General features: G+C 33.8%; 1 protein-coding gene across 6 annotated transcripts in view; it reads right to left on the bottom strand.

Moving 5' to 3' along the window:
• VPS13B (vacuolar protein sorting 13 homolog B) overlaps positions 1-19,513 on the bottom strand; it is a 770,530-nt gene that overhangs the window by 311,710 nt on the left and 439,307 nt on the right. For all 6 annotated transcript variants that reach the window (XM_044245211.1, XM_044245212.1, XM_044245209.1 and 3 more), the window contains exon 30: positions 13,367-13,478. In XM_044245211.1, coding sequence (XP_044101146.1) covers positions 13,367-13,478 — 112 coding nt within the window. The remainder of the gene's footprint in view (positions 1-13,366; positions 13,479-19,513) is intronic.

Consider the following 19,513-nt stretch of genomic DNA (forward strand, 5'->3'; position numbering starts at 1 on the left):
ACAGAAATATATTCATGGAAAACCTACATCCTGCTACAGGAAGCCACAAAAGACACAGTTACTTTGGAGAGGGCCAAATATAAATCCAAAGCCTTCACACTAGATCAGCTGAAGAACACGACAGGGACTAAAGTCTGCCAATGGTATTTTTGAACAAAGCTTTTAGGCAAGTTACTCTAAATACCTACTATCCCAATCTCTCTGATTTGCTAAAAGGGAGTTATTTGAAACCAACACTAAGCATTATAGGATTAGGGACATAACGTCACTAGATATGAAACATACCTTGCATGAAACTAAAAACAATGGCTATTTTGAGAACATTCATATAGAAAGAAAATTAGAAATAAATTAAGGGAGAGGAGAGGAGGGGCACAGTTGTGTGGAGATTTGTAAAATTTAATCTTTACAATGTATCTGCAAAGTATGGCTTAGAGCTAATGTAGAAGGTAAGCTATGTTTTAAGTGAAACTGTAAAAAGATATGAAGAAGAAATACCACACCCTGAGCTGTAGTATTCAAATTCATTAGGAATAAAGAAAGGTATTAATATTTCCAGAAAAAGAATAATTTGTTTGTAAATAAAGACAATTTTTCAAAGCATATATGCACAGTTTTTCGTGATGGTAAGCTCATCTTTGAAAAGATGTTAATCTCATCTATGAATTTCTACTGGTTTTATGTTTCCATCAGCAATTATTTGGACCTATGTATATTGTTGAAATATACATGTAAATCAAGAGTAAAACAGTAAATTAATCTCAACGATGAATTTCACTGGTTACATCAACTTAATGCTATTTCATATTGAGAAGTCAGAATGACCATTAGAAGATTAAAAATTACAAAAAGATTATGTCAAGGCTTTAATGTAGGTGATATAATTCTGTTGCATGTAAATGTTTATATGTTGGATTGCATCAAGGTCTATCTATTTAAAACCTTAAGTGAGATACTTGATTCCTGAATTTTAGTAAACTATGATTTAATGATTTAAAAAATATTTATCTGATTGCACATCAAAGCAAATAAAAAACTAAGACATTTTTACAGTAGTTAAAAAAAAAATTCTGCTTTGTTTAACAAGCTTCCAGTAAAGCTCCCATTTAGAAAAAGCATTTTTTGTGTTGAATATTTATGCTACCAAAATTGCCATAAAATGAATTTTTGTAATGAAAGTTAATTTTTCTCATCAAGTAAATAAGAACAAAGCATGTTTTTAAACTCTGTGACTGGTGGTAGCAGATCAGGCTCACAGTGAGAAATGGACAGCAACCACTACTGCAAAAGTTGTCCATAAAAAAGACAATAAAAGGATAACAAATTCCGTATATAACGCTGGAGGAGTACTACTAATGCAAGTCTTCTAAGAGTGAAGATGAATCAGCTCCCCTAATTTTTCTAATTCTTTCAAAGTAAAATTCCATAAGTGAAACTGCCACATATATGGTACACCTGTCAGAAACCTCATTTATGAAAGATGTCTTTAAAAAGTTAGCCAAAATTACCATGAATTTTTCATATAATGCTTGTAGACAATTTTTAAGAGAATGAAATTCTCTACGGAGAAAAACTGAAACTCAATACTAGATTCAAGTCTATTAAGTACTGAAGGCACTAAAAAGGATTAGCAAATGTCTGCAAAGAAAAAATGGCTGAAAAACTCAACTGACAAAGTTTTTAAAAGCTATGGGATAAATTAGTCACAGATAAAATCCCAGAAGGGACATCAGAAGACCCACAAATATTTATGGTATGAACCAAAAGCTGTATGCAGAAGTTTGCAAATGTCCAATTATAAGAAGAATATAGTTCTCTCAAGTAAAGGATGAACATTAAGAAACTTTATAATTAAAAATACTACAAAAGAAAAGAATCTGTTTTGAATAATTTAAAATGCTTCTAACAAAATATTCTGGAAAAAAGCATAAAGCTTTACTGTTATAAAAATACACTTACTCAACTTTGATATAATTTTGGTATATAAAAAATACATGTGAGCTAATAGAACATAGTTGTTTTAAAATAAGAAAAGCAATACTTTCTCCCACATAATTTAGAGAAAAGTTATGATATATGTGACTACTCTGGGAAGTAGAGAGAAATACAACAAAGAAAAAAGAGTTTCAACCTTTTTCCATCTCTTTCATAATTTTGAGACAGAACTAGAGAAATAATTAAATTATACTAAGGTAAAGAGAAAGATTTATGTTTTATAATGACTTAAAATATCTCTTATGAAATACAAATCACAGAAATATATAGTCTATTAATCAGCAAATCTACACTAATATTTGTGTCTGGTCATGACTATTTCGGAGCTAGATGGAAGAAAATGCTTGATGACAAAATCATTAGTTGGGGATTATAAAGGGGAGCCATTTTCTGTAGATCAAATGTAGTATGAACTAGAACCTAATGAAAACTCTTTTAAAATAGATTATATGTTCAAGTACCCCTAAGGATCAAGGAGCTCAAACATGAGGGTTATATGAGTTTTCATCATAAATTATAGTTCTAACATCTATAATCTTTTTTTCTAATATCTATAATTAAGTCCATCCTAGCTTTGAATATTTTAGGGAACCTAAGGAAAATGCACTATTAGTTTATTCAATTTATTCACTGTTAAACAAGAATGTTGTCAGAAGAAAAAAAACTAACATCTAAACAGTGATAAAATATAACGAAATATGAATGCAAAACTTAAAAAAAATTAAGTTCAAACTTAGAATCATACATTGGTTAACTCTAAGTTAAAGTCAATGTCTTACAAGAAACTCAGTTATGCGTAGCAAAACGCAGTGGTAAAGAGCATGGGTAAAGGGATCTGGTTCTGTCACTTAATTTATTTGTGACCCAGGAGAAATTACTTCCTGTCTGCAGACTCAGTTTTTTTCTCTAAAGTATAGATGCTTATGATACCTGGCTCTTGAAGGTTATAGTGAAATAAGCATTGCATTGAAACATCAGGTAGAATCCTTGACACGAGATGTTAGCTATTACTCTTCCTATTACATTCTAAGTGCAGAAAGGTGGGTCAGGCACTGGTATAGAAGGCCAAAGAAAGAAGACATTTAAGTGAAATGATTATGAAAGTTTTCAAAAAAGAGAAGGATTTAAGTGAGACATTAAAAGACAGATATGATTCTTGGGAATTTTTTTACATTAACAATGTTGAAGACGAAAGAAAAAGATTTTTAAAGGATCCATAATCTCTCCAATGTAAACTTTTTGTAACAAAAACTCTTTGAAAGGCTAAGCTGGAAGAAAGCTGTATTTCAAGAAAATTGAAAATGCATACAAAAACAAGGGCCACAGAATAGAACATACTAAGCATTACTTGGTTAAACAAAATATCTAATTTGAACAAGAGTCTTATGTAAGAAAACAATTCGTGGTAAGATTTCAAATATAGATTGAGGTCAGCTCAAGGAAGAAGATGCTTGTTGGATTAAAAGACAGAAATTCTGTCACGTTAAAAATTGGGCATTATTAGATGCTGAACGGATTTTCAAAGTGCGATGTTAAAGCCCAAATGTGCCCATTTTAATTCATGCAGTAGTACTGAATTGTGAATTACTTGTTGTTTTCAATTCAAACGGTAACAAAGAATACTTCAGCTGTAATCATTTCAGTTTTCTTTAGCTGCAATAATTCAGTATTCAGGTACTGATATATTTGTTCAAGGACCACCCAGCAACTATCTCACTGAGGAAAGCAACTAAATTTTCTTTTTACAATTTCCCAGGTTCAATAACATTCTCAACTCTGGGAAGTCTTGGTCACAATATGATCTACGAAAGTTACGAAAGAGCTTTCTGGTAATGGAGAACATTTTGTTGGGTTAGAAACAAAAAGGTAGTCTTTAAATAGTCTTTGGATCTACACCCCTAAAACAACCCACTTTGAAAACAGTTCAAAAACCAGGCAAGCATTTCTTAATATGATGACACCGAAGGGTGCCCACAGCATACTAGTGAGTTAAAACCAATTTAAGCTGCAGAACACTATGTAGACCCATTATTTAAGACAAATAGAGACAGTCTCTCTCCCTTACACATAGAAATGGTCTAAAAAAAGTGTCAGTCTGTTAACAATGGCCACAGAGTAAGGAAGTAGTCAGCAATCAGAATAGCCCTGGAATTCTACTCTCTAGGCACATAAAAATTCAGTATTATTTAATTCAAAAAATGAACACTATTACACTTTTATTTTAAAAACCTTAATATAGGCTTATTTATAGAGTAAAATAAAGGTAGGTCTACTATAAAATATATCATTCTAACAATTCATGTTATTTTTTAAAATCTTACTTTAACTTTTTATATTTTAATTTGATAACAAGATTTCTGAATAATGATAAACTAAATTATAAACAACTTTTTAAAATTTGGAATATAAAAAGGATTTTAAAAAAACACCATTAAAATATCCTGAAAAAGTGATATATTTACTTAGACTCATGGATAACTAATGTTAATGTTTCTATTCTCTCTTCTATTTTTTTTTTAAGATTTTATTTATTTAATTGACAGAGAGACAGAGACAGTGAGAGAGAGAACACAAACCAGGGGAGTAGGAGAGGGAGAAGCAGGCTTCCTGCTGAGCAGGGAGCCCATTGAGGGACTCGATCCTGACTGGATCCCAAGACCCTGGAATCATGACGTGAGCCGAAGGCAGATGCTTAACGACTGAGACACCCAGGTGAGCCTCTCTCCTCTACTTTTAAAAAGAAAAATCATGGAATGAAAATGAAGAACACTTTTCTCTATTTCTTCCTATGAAAACTACAAATCTGGATGGAACTTCTGGAATCGTTCTTTCCTCGTATTAATAATTTTCAGAAGATGTAAGACATAATGCTGTAAGGACCCTTACAGTAAAAATGGGACCATACAAGCAGAGAGAGTCAATTTTCATATGGTTTCACTTATTTGTGGAGCATAAGAAATAACACGGAAGACATGGGGAGATGGAGAGGAGAAGGGAGTTGAGGGAAATTGGAGGGGGAGATGAACCACGAGAGACTATGGACTCTGAAAAACAATCTGAGGGTTTTGAAGGGGTGGGGGAACCAGGTGGTGGATATTAGGGAGGGCATGTATTGCATGGAGCACTGGGTGTGGTGCATAAACAATAAATTCCAGTACACTGAAAAGAAATTAAAAAAATAAAAAAATTTTAAAAATGGGACCATAAAAAAATTTAGGGTACAAGTTCATAACTTCGGATTTTGCTTATTTCATTAATCCTGGTATGATGGGAGGTGTTGTAGACAAAGTATGAATTATTATGCTATCGAATCTATCAGAGCTTCACAACATAATTGCATCTATTCAAAGTGGTTGCATGGGTGGTTCAGTGGTAGAATTCTCGCCTGCCAAAGTGGTTGAGGTCTTGAGATCAACGAAGAGAGGTACCATTAAATTCTAGTCAGAAGTATATATATATCATTGGTATCAAGTACATCATAGGCATTCAGTAGATATCTGCTGAATAACTAAAATAAGTAATCGATGAATATTTAATAAATGAATTAAAGTAATAAATGAATTAATGCATGCATACATACATGCAATGTGACAGCATGAATGTCTTCAAAATCTCTACTATTCTCATGACTAATATAGAGCTATTTGTTCTATTTCTCTCAATTAAAGAAATTACTTAAAAATTATTTAAAGCAATGAAAATCAAGTCAAACTACTTGTGCACTGTATTCAGGATCACGGTCAATGAAATTTTTAGAAAAGTCCTAGGAAGTAGAAATAATGTAAAGCCAATGTAATTTTTCTACAGCAATTGTACTATAGAATGGCTTACTGTCCTGACTGATGTATTTGCATTTTTAATAGAAACAATCATAAACACCACAGTTAATATGTTGCAGATGATATACCAGCATTTGAAGATCACAAGTTTCTAAAAACATATGTAACCATTTAGATAAGAAAAGTGTAACCAAATTTATCAAATTATGAATGTGTTTAAGTTACAAACACATTTAAAACATTTTACTTCTTTATAATCCTTATTTCAGTCTATGAAGGAACACTTTTCAGCATAGGTAATTTCTTTAAAAATCTGTCTTTATAACATTTTATCCTTAACTGTTTCTCGGCTGCTCTTCTGGCTTGAGACAAGAACCTGAACATCTCTCAGGGAATGAGGTTGTATAAAACAGAGGAAAATCAATCAGCCCAGACTGTGCTTCAGAACATGGGTACAGGAAAAAAAAAAAGAAAAAGAAAAAAAAGCTGAACACATCATAGGAGAATCTCAGGAAGAGGTGAAAGGAAACTGGAAGATGATCTTGTCCAGGAATTAGGATTAGCAGCTGGAAGCTAGGAAGATCAGTTGGCAAGGAGGAAGTAGGTAAAGAGTGTAGAGGGTCAAAAGAGGAACTCATAACAATATAGAGCTGGCCATGAACTCTGAATAAATAACTTGTTCTATATGTTCAGTTGTCTTTAGTGGATCAGATCTTTTGAGAGTAATAAAGTAAAAATTCATATAAGGTATTAGTGATTTAATACAGATTTTATTTTACATTTTTTGAATCACTTTCCAACAGTAACAACCACTGTCAACTCCAAGTCTGTAAAAAATTTGAACTTAAAAAAGACTCCACTGAGGGGGTTCTTGCTAGGGAGCAGGAAGAGTGTGGGGATGGAGGATACTTACTTTGCTGTCATAGAGCTTTTCATAATGTTTGAATTTTTGGCATTAAAAAGTATTAGCATTTATTAAAATTATTTTTGAAAAATCTTCTTTGTTTGGAAGACTTGGAAACCCTTCACCTCATCTGCTACACAAGGTGTAGGCTTTGAAGGGGCACATCAGTATCCCTCAGTATCAGTGTCCTACTCACTTGGGTGCTGGTGGAAAGTGGAATTTCAGGCCATTCCAGACCTTCCAAGTCAAAATCTGCATTTGAACACATCCCCAGGTGATTTGTATTCACATTAAGTTTAAGAAGCACTGGTCTAATTCAACATAAATCATAACCCCCTCTAAGCCTTTTACATGGTTGATCAGTTTGCTACATTAGCACTGTGGCAGGGCAGGGCTCAGTACCTCCGAAGATAATCAACATTTTAGTTTATTTGTTTTTAAAAGTTTTATTTATTTGTCAGAGAGAAATAAACTCCTCATCTCCACCCTCCAAACCCAAACTAAACCCTCCCATCTTTTTCCTTCCCTCAGTTAATCTCATCCTTCCAGTTGCTCAGGACATACAACGGAATTATCCTTAACTCCTTCATCTCAAATCCCATGTGCAATCCATCTGCGTGCAACTTCTCCTGGCTTTACCTCTAAAATATCTCCAGAATCTGACCACTTCTCATCACCTCCTCAGCCACTACCATCAGCCAAACCACCATCATCACCTGCCAAAATTAGTAAAACAGTCACAGACCCTTGCCCTTCCCTGCCTGCTGTGTAGTCTTCACATATTCGCCTGAATTATCTGCTTAAATATGAATTGGATCCTGCCACTCCTCCAGTTCAACCCCTGAAGGTTTCTCATCTGATGGAGAAATCAACCTTTCAAAAATTAGAAGGGTTTCATATCACACATTCAGTCAATTCAAAAAACAGAAATAATCCTTACCATGACTGCATTAGAGAGCAATATCAAACTCCCATTTGTACTTCTGAACTATGACTCTCTTTACTTTAAAGGCTTATTTCACCTCTTTTCAAATGTGTATTTGTAGTCCCTCCTGATGATCCCTTCACTTCTTTTTACAGGTAGATATTCCGTAAACAACAAAACCATTATTTCAAAATTCTGCATGTGTGGATTATCTTCCCCCACAACCACATCAAAATAATAGCCAAACTCTTCTTAGTGGCTTAGTGGGTTCTTCCATGTCTCTTCCCCTGTGGCCTACCATGCTGCCTCAGGCCTGATTGCTTCAGCTACCACTGGCTTCTTTTGCACACTCCTGCTTTAAGATCCTTGCCTTCTCAGCGAGGCACTCTCTCTTGTAAGGCCATGATGTCCCTCTCTAACTCCCCATTTCCTATCTTCTTCCCTGCCTCCACAACATGTACTAGAATATACTAGAACATTTAACTGTCTCCCCCATTAAATATAAGTTTCATGATAGCAGGGATTTTTCTTGGTCTTGACATACACCTAATACCTAGAAAAGTGCTCATAAAAAAAATAAATAATGAATAGTGAACAAATAGCCCCAATTATTTTTAAATTTTTATAACTGAAAGATCTTCAACCTATTGAGCTGCAATTAGTGCCATTGTAATATCCACTTATTTAAAGATCTTGGGTCTTAGTTTCAGGAGAAATAAAACCATTCCCTGTGATACATGATAGGTCAAGTATTGAAAGAATGGTCCTATGTCCCCTGGTTTTCTCACCTTCAAATTTAAGATCTTTAGTTTAGTTAAGTTATTCCAGTCTTACTTTTTTTTTTTTTTAAAGATTTTATTTATTTATTTGACAAAGAGAGAGATCACAAGTAGGCAGAGAGGCAGGCATGGGCAGGGTGGAAGCAGGCTCCCTGCTGAGCAGAGAGCCTGATATGAGACTTGATCCCAGGACCCTGAGCAGAAGGCAGTGGCTTAACCCACTGAGCCACCCAGGTGTCCCTATTCCAGTCTTACTTTTGTTCCTTCAAAGGTATTTTTTTTATTGGCTGCACTTAGGAATTTTCTGTTTTTTATTTTCTATATATAAATTTCTATTTCTATATAAAAATATTTATATATCATTTATATTTATTACCTATCTCTATCTATCTACGCATACTTTGTTTTTTTTAAAGAGAGCACAAATGGCAGGGGCAGAAGGAAAGGGAGCATCCCAAGCAGTCTCCATGCCCCGCACAGAGCCTGAAACAGGGTTTGATCTTATGACCCTGAAATCATGATCTGAGCCAAAATCAAGAGTCAGATGCTTAACTCACTGAGCTACTCATACATATATATTTTAGTAATGAAAATATCCAACCTTACTAAAAATAAAAGCATATCCTCTCTCCCAAGTACTATCTTGGGCCTTGAAACCTGTATTGGGGGAGGTAGGTGTTGCATTCTCTCTCATTCTCCTTCAGCCTGTAAGGGAGAAGTCTCCCTGATTTTCAGTAATTTGACCATATTGTGTCTAGACATAGTTCTCCTTACACTTATTTCGTTTATATTGGGGATAGGGTAGTGGGTTTGTTGGATCTGCTGGTTAATGACTGTTACTAGTTTTAGAAAAGTCTCAAGGGTTATCTCTTTAAGTTATCCTTTGGTTCCATTCTTTCTTCTACTTAAACATCATTAGACCATTTGACAGTGATCCACATGCTTTTCATGCTCTCTTTCTTCTTCCTTTCTTTCCTCTTCCTTTCTCCTCCTCTCTGTGCTTCAGTTTGGGTAATTTCTATTTAGCTATGTCTAAGTTCACTAATCCTATCTTTTGCATTGTCCATTTGCTGTTATAGCTATCTAACAAATCCTTAACTTCAGATATTGGTATCTAGTTTTAGAATTTTAAATAGATCTCATTTCTATGAAATCTCCATCTTTTCAACATTTTTCTCTAAAATACTATTAACAGTTATTTCAAACTCCTGTCCACTAATTCCAACAACCTCAGTCATCTGTAGGTCTTTTACTACTAGCTAAATTTTCTCCTGATGATGAGTCTAAAATTTTGCTTGTTTGGTATCTTATAATTTTTGATTATATATTAGAAATCATGTATAAAAAGACAAGTTAACGTTATTTTCTCCCAGAGAAGGCACACTTTTTCCTGCCAGGCAGAATGGGTAAGTGGGGGATAATTTCAATTCAATCATTAACTGAGCTAGGCTGGGGTTGGCTTGCAATGTTAGTTAAATGCAGTTCACCTCTAGTTTCAAAGGCCCCAAGTACAAGACTTGTCCTGTATTTGCTGCAAGCTTCTTCCAATAGAATTATGTTATTTGATAGAAATATAATGCAAACCACAACTGTGAGCCATGTATATAAATTAAAATTTCCTAGTAGTCACACTGAAAAGGCTTTTAAAAATCAGTGGAAAATAGTTGTAAAATGTATTTAACTTAATATATCAAAAATATTGTCATCATGGTATGTGCTATCGTGAGTGCTGTGAAGTGTGTAATCCCGGTGATTCACAGATCTGTACCCCTGGGGCTAATAATACATTATATGTTTATAAAAAAATTAAAAATTTTTAAAAATATTGTCATCATTATATAAAATTGATATAAAAATTATTAATGAGATATTTTATTTTCTTAGTTCTTCAAAATCTTGTGTATATTTTATACTTAACATCTCAGTTTGGACTAACCACATTTCAAAAGCAGAAGAGCCTTACATAGTGACTACTGTATTGAATAGTGCACCTACAACATGGCTTTATCTTTTAAGAAATGTGAAACTTTGAGAAACTCAGTTTCTTCTTACCAGCCTCCTCTCCCCATCTAACACTCAAAAAAAGCACTATGGATGACTGTGTTTGGGATTCCTGCAGATTCCAACATGTCCCTCTAGCCCATACGACCAAGTGTTCCTTGGTTTCCTCCCTTCCACAAGAAAATCCCTCTGGTCATAGCCAGATAAGGCAAATAATTCCAGAGGTGAGGAGCATCCAGTCTCCATGCACCTACTAGGAAGGGCATTTCTCTCCCAGGTATTTAATTCCTAGGGACCATTTTGTGACAACAATCTTTGATTTAAAAAAAATCAGCTTTATCGTGATATAATTTATATCCCATACAATTTATCCTTTTGAAGTGTATGGTTCAGTTTTACATATATTCTCTTGTACTTACTATACCTCACTCATTGTACAAGTACTCATTCTACAAATAATTATACATCATTACTATCTAATTCCAGACAATTACTATCACAAGAGAAATTCTATACCCATTAGTAGTCACTCTTCTCTCTTTTCATAGCAACCGCTATTCTATTGTCCCGATGGAGTTGTCTATTCTGGTCATTGTGGAATCACATAATATGTGGCTTTTCTCTGTCTGGTCTCCTTCACTTTACATGTCTCCAAGGTTGATCCATGTTATAACACACATTTTATTTCTCTCTATGGTAAAAACTAATATTCTTGTATGGGTATACCACATTTTGTTTAGGCCTTTGTCAGCGGACAAACCTTTCAATGTTTTCCACTTTTGGCTATTAGGTATCCAATCCATACTGAGTTAAATTTTTGTATGGTGTAAGGTAAATGTCCTTGATCATTTGGATATCAGGTAATCTGAACACCATCTGCTGAAAAGAATATTCTTTGCCACTGAATTATCTTGGCTTCTTTATCAAAAACCAATGGATAGTTAATGCGATTGTTTATTTATAGAATCTCAATTCTATTAATTGACATATATCTATCCTTATGCCTGTACTTCATTGTTTTGATTTCTATTTTTTTATCATAAGTTTTGAATTACAATGTGTGAGCCTTCCAACTTTTGTTTTTCCTTTCTAATATAGTTTTGGCTATTCTGGGTCCCTTGAATTTCCATATGAATAATTTCCATATGAATTTTAGGATCAGTCTGTCAATTTCTGCAAAGAAGTTAGATGAAATTTTGATGTGGATGATGTTGAGTGCAAATTTTTTGAAGGAGTACTGTCATCTAACATTAGTAAGTCTTTGGATCTATGTACATGAGGTATAATTTCATGTGTTTAGATCTTCTTTAATTTCTTTCAAAATTAATGTTTAATAGTTTGCAAAGTGTAAGTTTTGTACTTCTTTTTGTAAATTTATTCATAAGTATTTAATTTTTGGATGAGATTATAAAAGGAATTATCTTCTTAATTTGACTTTTAGAAAGTTCACTGCTTAGTGTTACTGTGAGTTGATTTTTATACATTGATTTTGTATCCTGCAACCTTGCTGAACTTATCTACCCAATGGTTTTTCAGCGGATTCCTTAGGATTTTCTATATTCCAGACCATGTCATCTACTCAGAGGGCAGAGGAGGAAAGGAAGTATCTCAAGGGTTCACTTTATTGATGGTGATAGGATCTTTTAAGAAAAAACACATTTCTTTCACCAAAAGTAAAGCAGGACCCTCTTTGAGGACAACTTACTTCTGAAGTGATAGACAAATGAGGTAGGAAAGACAAATATACCTGAAAAAATTTTCAGGTGTTAGAAAATTACTTTCACCCAGAAAGAATTCTACTGTGATTCTTTCTCTAGATCCTGAGAGAGGGAAATAGTACGAGTTGTGGTCTTCTATCATTACTTGACTAGAAACGACTATTCTTTTGGATCTTCAGTTTCCTAATGCATAAAATAAGGCAGTGGGATTAGAAATTCCTAAGACCTCCTTCAGTTCTCACCACCCAAGATTCTACATAAGCTAGCAAAACAAAAACAAAAAGACAAAAACCTTAAGTAAGGGATGAGTATTATAAGCTACCAACAAAAATAATACAAGAAGGAGAACCTGCTACATAATTCAAAGGAAAAACCTATCAACTCAAATAAGAGAAAAATTTAAGAAAATAAAATCCCTAGGACCACCCCCCCAAAGTAAAAATTTCTGTCAACCTCTAGGTGGTTACGTGCATTACAAAAATCAGAATCCTTCCTAACAGGAACATTTATTGGACGACAGTAGGAATTGACACTACCTCATCTGAGAAGCAGACCAGCAGGATGAATAAGACACTCATACATCTGCGTTTCTGTGACTTTTCTCACTTGGTATTATTTGCAACTGTACTTTTATGTCTGGCAGCAGTGCCAACTTCAGTACGAATGATGTATTATTTTTATCACGTTGATTACATATGTTCACCAGTTTAGCTGTCCATAGATGCTTCGTGTGGTTTGCAAATAGACCCAGTGACAAAATCCAGAGCATGGCATTTTCACAGAAAGTGTTTACTGTGAAATTTCTCCTTAGAAGTTTGCTTTTCTCTACAGCTTTGCTCCATATGACATCCACAGTCCTACATTTCAAATAATGGCTTATAGCCAAATTAAGAAAATGCTTCAATTTGATAAAACATGACTATAGTAGGATGTGGTAGTTCTGGAGAGAACCTCATTTTCTTATGTGATTAGAGATTTGGTCAAATTTAAAGTCTGCTAAACTTTTCCAAACTGCACTTCTTTAGCTTCATGGTGACTCGGTGCTTACATTCTGTTATTCATCAACACTTCACAGAAATACTTGATTTGTCTGAATGAATTTAAAAACCCACAACTGAAGGAAATCAGAAAAACCTGGTTTTAAATATCAAAAGATTCCAAATGAAAAGTATTTCTGCAGGCCACACGAAGCAAGTTTTATTGATCAGTGTACTTCTTTGCAGGATGAAATTGTTGCAAGATTGAACGTAAGAAAATAAACTTACTGGTAAATATCTTTCCTGAGGACAGATCTGCCAAGCGGATTGTCAGCTTGGGGAGCCATAGCAACAGAGCCAATCTTCAAAACCATGGTGTCTTCTTTTGCTGCCTGATTAACTGTAACAAAAGAAATTGACTCATGAAGTATACAGTGGGTCTTTGTGTAACTTCAAGCAAACGGAGAAATCTTTGAATAATGGGGTAGAGACACATTAAGATAAAAACCAGTAAATAAGGACAAGGAAAAAAATTACTAAAAATAAAAACATTTGATGTTTTAAAAACTATTTCCTTTATACCCATTTTCTCTTGTACATGATTAAAATGGCAACTAAAAAAAACCAACTCCAACCCAACATTAAAACATATGTTAAATACATATAAGTAGTGCTGAAGTAGTACGTTTATCAAATTTCATCATCTTAGACTACTACATCTTTCTCCCAGGTGACTGTTAGCCCTAGGATTTTTAACACCGCACTGCTGTGTACAAATATACTACTGTCTACAAATAAATTGAAGATCACTATAAAGTCAGGAATAGATTCGCAAAGCCATTTAAATTTACATGATAAATAATAATTAAATACCATATATACACATACATGCACACACACAGTAATAGCACTTCAAGCTCTAACATGTCAGAAGACCCAAAGAAAACAAAATGGGTGCAATGGTGAAGAAAGAAAAAACCAAGGGATTGTTTACTATACAAGGATATTTCAACTTGCCATTATAGGCACTTTTTAATTTTTATAATTTTTGCTGTGAAATTGAGAAATAGTAATTTCACACCTATGCAAAAGTTCTACTTCTAATGGAATCTATCACTAAGGCAAGTATTCTCAAAAACAATAAAAAATTAAAAAGATATCTATATATATTGATATATATAAATATAGATAGATATAAGATATCTCTCTATCTAGATATATATAGATCCTGATCCTTTCTACTGAATAAAGCAATATTTTACCATGTTCTTATAAAGTTCAACAATTTTTCTATAAATCACTGGCTAATCCAACATCTTTTCTAAGGACTATCTGAGATGGACAGAGGTTCTTCATGGCCCCATTAATTTATATTAAATTCTACTCCCTCTTCTCCAACAGATGATCTCACTGTACTAGCTGTTTAAAAACTGTTTAAAATTGCTAACAATATACAACTTTCTGGGTTTTGAAAAAAACATGTATAAAACTCGTAATTTCTCTCAAGAAACTATCATCTGCCACAAATGGGACCGAAAAGGACTGGCTGCAAAATCTCAGGAATATCCTGAACAGAACATGCCTACAAAGGCATACAATCCAGATTTCACAAACTGTGGTGCCCAAAGAATGCAAAAGCTAAGAGATTATTTCCAGCTGCTTCAGCAGTTCACTCAGTATGGTCTGACTTGGATTAGTCTAAAAAAGAAAGTCAGAATTAAGAAAATCAGAAAAAGTTAGAAGGAAGATATTCAGTGAGGAAAAGAAGGAACCAGAAGAAGATGAAGAAGATGTAAAGGGAGTGGCAAAACAGCAGGGAGGTGGGGGTCAGAAGGACAGAAAAAGGGGAAGAGAGAGATGAGCTATCATAATAAACATTAGCATGCAGATGCTACAATAAAGATTGTACTTTTAAATGTCCACAGCAAAAAAGATCAAATAGAAAACTACTTCTCATACAGCTATACTATTTTCAAATGACTAGAGGTCTGGCTTGATTATAGGTCCTTAAACTATGAACAGTGTTTACATTTCACAGATCTTGCATTTTATGCCAAGCTTATCAAATAGTTCCATGTGGGTAAAACCTCTGATTAAGCAGCAGGCATCAATTAAATCAATAAATAGTAAGCCTGGAGAATAGACCATACCACAAAAGTGCAATTAGTGTACTTGCTAACTGTTCTCCCAGCCTGCAGATACTACCCACCATATGAAGTCTGAAATGTAATAGAAACACTGTAGTAAATGAGGTACATATGGAAGAAAAATGACGTACTTGGTGTTACATACAAAGCCAGATCCAAGAACAGAATTCTGTTTCTGTTGGAGCCAAAAGTGTTCTCACTAGATTATACTGACTATAAAGTTATAATAATAAAAAAGCACTTAATGCAGATCATTCACAAAGTAAATAAAAATAATCTTTTTATAGAGAGTAGTTAGCTTATCAAAATCTACCTCTGAGATATAAGAAAAATAATAAAAATAAGTATTTATCAAAAATGTCTTTATTCAGTTCTTTAGTTACTTTATAATTGGAAAAAAAATAAGCTTCCCCTTTTTTGGTTTATTTCACCTGCATTCAATAGTTGGACCATATGAGGAAATGTTCCCTCTAGATGCATTTTCAACATGAAAATGAATGCCTTCCTTCTTTGCTTGAACTGTATTTTTAAAAATTTAGGCTCATGCGGAACTACTTACTCTGGAAGACTCATACTAAATCCAAAAAACAGTCCTCTATTCTGAAATAAATAGCTTAAACTGGAAGTCAAACACCTGTAGATTCAGGATCCTGATAATGATTGCACATAATACAAACAATATTCAAGTTGAAAACCAGACTTTCAATATCATTTGTTTATATAAAATATTAGAACATTAAATATATTTTTATTAACTGATTTCACACATGAACTATTAAAAACTTTCACATTTAATGTAATGTGAAGTATAAGTCCAAAAGATTTTATCTTTTCTTGGGGCAAGAGAGTGTGTATTGAAAATGAAAATGTTATGAACAACTCTGAAGTTATGAGCTTAAGTAACCAAGAGCTTAAATAAAGAGCCAAATTTTCCTGCAACTGTCAGGTAACATGAGACTATTGCTTATAAATAAGTTTTCTTAAAGTCAACAAAAAATAAAAGTGTTTTGGAGATCTCAGCTTCCTTTTAAGATTCTCAGTATAAACTCAGTACAGTAAAACATGTAAAGTCTCAAGAGTATTTGAACTTGCTACTGTGCAATGTTATAGTTTTATAAAGTCGTAACTGTAGTGACAACCCTACACAAAGCTAGCAACAAAAGGTTTTAGTAGTTATTGCCATATTTGCAGTTGAAGACAAAAAGAAGGTTCAAAAAAACCTTGTGACTATTATTTTACTAGTGGGAAATATAGTTGTATCTATTTTGCCAATTAACTCTGGTCTACAGAACAAATTACTTGGAGATACTGCTTATAGTATAGTTTCTGCTGAGAAGTACAGATATAGCATTACTTAGTTATGCTATCACACTCAACAAAACATGATTTACACATATACTTTCATCCAATACAAATGTAACTCAAGCAAACTTTTTAACACCTTTCTGGAGTAAAATGCTTACTACTCTCTTGACTCTTACGAGATCTTGTCATGTAAGTAATTTATTTCTAGTCAAATTGCTGTTCAATCATGTTTTCCTTAGTCACATTATATTTTCTAAAATGTACTGAATGAAAACATTGAATCTCCCAAATAAAATATACATTTAAAAATTTGTCTATACTTTAAAGTGACTAAAATGAGGAATTTTACATTATATGCATTTTACTCATTGAAAAATTTTTCATGGGTGATTTATCATTTGAATTAAGAGTAGCAATAATGAAAGGTAAAGTGTCAAAAAAAATCTAATAGAATGTGCCAAAATATTTGCACTTTTGGCATGCATTTTTATAACTGTTTTATAGACTGGAATGCATTCTGGAAATTCATTACTTCTCAGAGATAGTATAGGTAGAGATAGAAGTACGGCTGACCCTTGAACAACATGGGTTTGAACTGTGTGGGTCCACTTCTATGTAGATTTAAAAAATAGTAAGTATACTGGAAACAATTTAGAGATACGCAACAATTTGAAACAAAGACAAATTGTGGAGCCTAGAAATACTGAAACAACTAAGGAAAAGTTAGGTATTATTTTAAGAATATTGCATGTAATACAAAATATGTGTTAAATGTTTATGTTATTGGTTAGGCTTCCCATCTAAGCAATTAGTAGTTAAGTTTTTGGGGAGTCAAAAGTTATACATGGATTTTCAACTGCAGGAGTGGGAGGGTTAGTGCCCCTAACTTTTGCATTGTTCAAGGGTCAACTATAAAGATGTAAATAAAGATACATACATGTAAATACAAATATAGATATATAAACAGACACACACAGAGGCAGAGGGCAAAAAAAAAAATGTATGCAATACAGTATAGGCCAGACAAAAGACTTAATACACAAAGAGCTCTTATTAAGTGATAAGGAAAAGATGAACAACAACTTAAAAAACAGTGCGGTTTTCATTAATGAGCCTGACAAAACCCCGGAAAACTCTGTTAGAATGAGCAGAAGGAAACAGAACACTGGTACAGCTATTTAGAAGGGCAATTTGACATGACAGCTCCTAAACATTTTAAAGGTACATGCACTTTGATCTAGTAATCCTTTTGCTTGCAATTTATTTATATACATTCTCACCCAAGTCATGAAAAAATGCCTCTAAAAAGGTGTTTATTGCAAAAAGTTTATATAAGCAAAAGATTAAAATTAACCAAAAGTTCACAGAGAAACACGGCAGACTGTATTTTTCAAAATGGCCATAACAATATGCACCCCTTTCTGTACGTTCTTATTCAAGGCTACCTGCTTAGGAAGTACTTAGGCATCTGAATTTTGAAATTATACCTTAAAAATCCCACCACAACCACCACCAAAAAAAAAAAAAAAAAAAGAGAGAGAGAGAGAGAGAGAGAGAAAGAGAGAGAGAAGCAACTTTAAAAAATAAGGTAGCAGAAGTCTGGAAATATTTTTGCAATTACAATCAGTTGGGGATTTTTCTAGTTACAGCAGCTGAATGGGAAATTTAAAACTTATAATTTAACACAGTAACCAAAAAGAAAAAAACAAACAAGAAAAAAATGCAAAAGAAATCAAGAAATAAAGCAGTTTTCCCTCCATTTTCTCAAAGAGCCAGGTTTTTTTTGTTTTTTTTTTTTTAAAGATTTTATTTATTTATTTGAGAGAGAGAGACAGTGAGAGAGAGCATGAGCGAGGAGAAGGTCAGAGAGCGAAGCAGACTCCCCATGGAGCTGGGAGCCTGATGTGGGACTCGATCCCGGGACTCCAGGATCACGCCCTGAGCCGAAGGCAGTCGTCCAACCAACTGAGCCACCCAGGGGTCCCAAGAGCCAGGTTTTTAATTCTTTCTGACATGGACACAAATTACTGAAGCAGAGAACCTGTCCCAATAAACCACTGCTGCATAGGACAGAAAAAGGAAGTTAGAGTTCACTACAGAACTTCTGACCTCTGTCTCATTGTGGAGGTGCTCGGGGGCGCTCAGTGTACACATGTTCCCATGCTTACTAAGAGTGAGCCCTCTTATTGGCTGAACTATGCCTGCACATTAGTGTTGTCCAGAAAATGCCACAAATTCTGTCCTCATCAAAAAGGTGTCCTAATATACTGGAGGTTCCTCAAAAACAAAGAATTCTAATACAGAATTACCGTATGATCCAGCAATGCCATTCCTAGGTACATATCCAAAAGAAGTGAAAACGGGCTCCAAAAGACACCTGTATGCCAGTGTTCATGGCAGCATTACTCATAATAGCCAGCTCAAAGCTGGAAACAACCCAAGTGTCTGAGAGATGTAAGTTAACAAAATGTGGAAAATCCCTAAAGTGAGATATTATCTAGCCATAAAGATAAAGTTGATACCATGCTACAATATGAATGGAGCTTAAAAACATCGTGCTAACTGAAATAAGCCAAATATTTATGATTCCACTTACAAGATATATCCAGAACAGGCAAATTCACAGAGACAGAAAGTAAATTAGAGGTTATCAAGGGCTGGGAGAGTTATTGCTTAATGGAAACAGAGTTTATTTGTGATGATGAAAACATCTGGAAATAAATAGTGATTATTGTTGTAAAACACTGTCAGTGTAATTTATTCCATTAATGTACCCCTGAATAATTATAAATGGAAAAAATTTTGTTATATGTATTTCACCACAATTAAAAAAATGAAAAAGGAAATACTTCTAATTCAATGATCAAGACAATTTATATTTTACAGGTTACATCTGTCTTAAGAAGAAACATTTAACATTATAAATAAGATCCACCTAGTGATGACCACCTAAGGGCTCTGACACTGATACGGATGGTGAAAA

Source organism: Neovison vison, chromosome 4 (assembly GCF_020171115.1).
Source record: "Neovison vison isolate M4711 chromosome 4, ASM_NN_V1, whole genome shotgun sequence".
NCBI classification, from domain to species: domain Eukaryota; kingdom Metazoa; phylum Chordata; class Mammalia; order Carnivora; family Mustelidae; genus Neogale; species Neogale vison.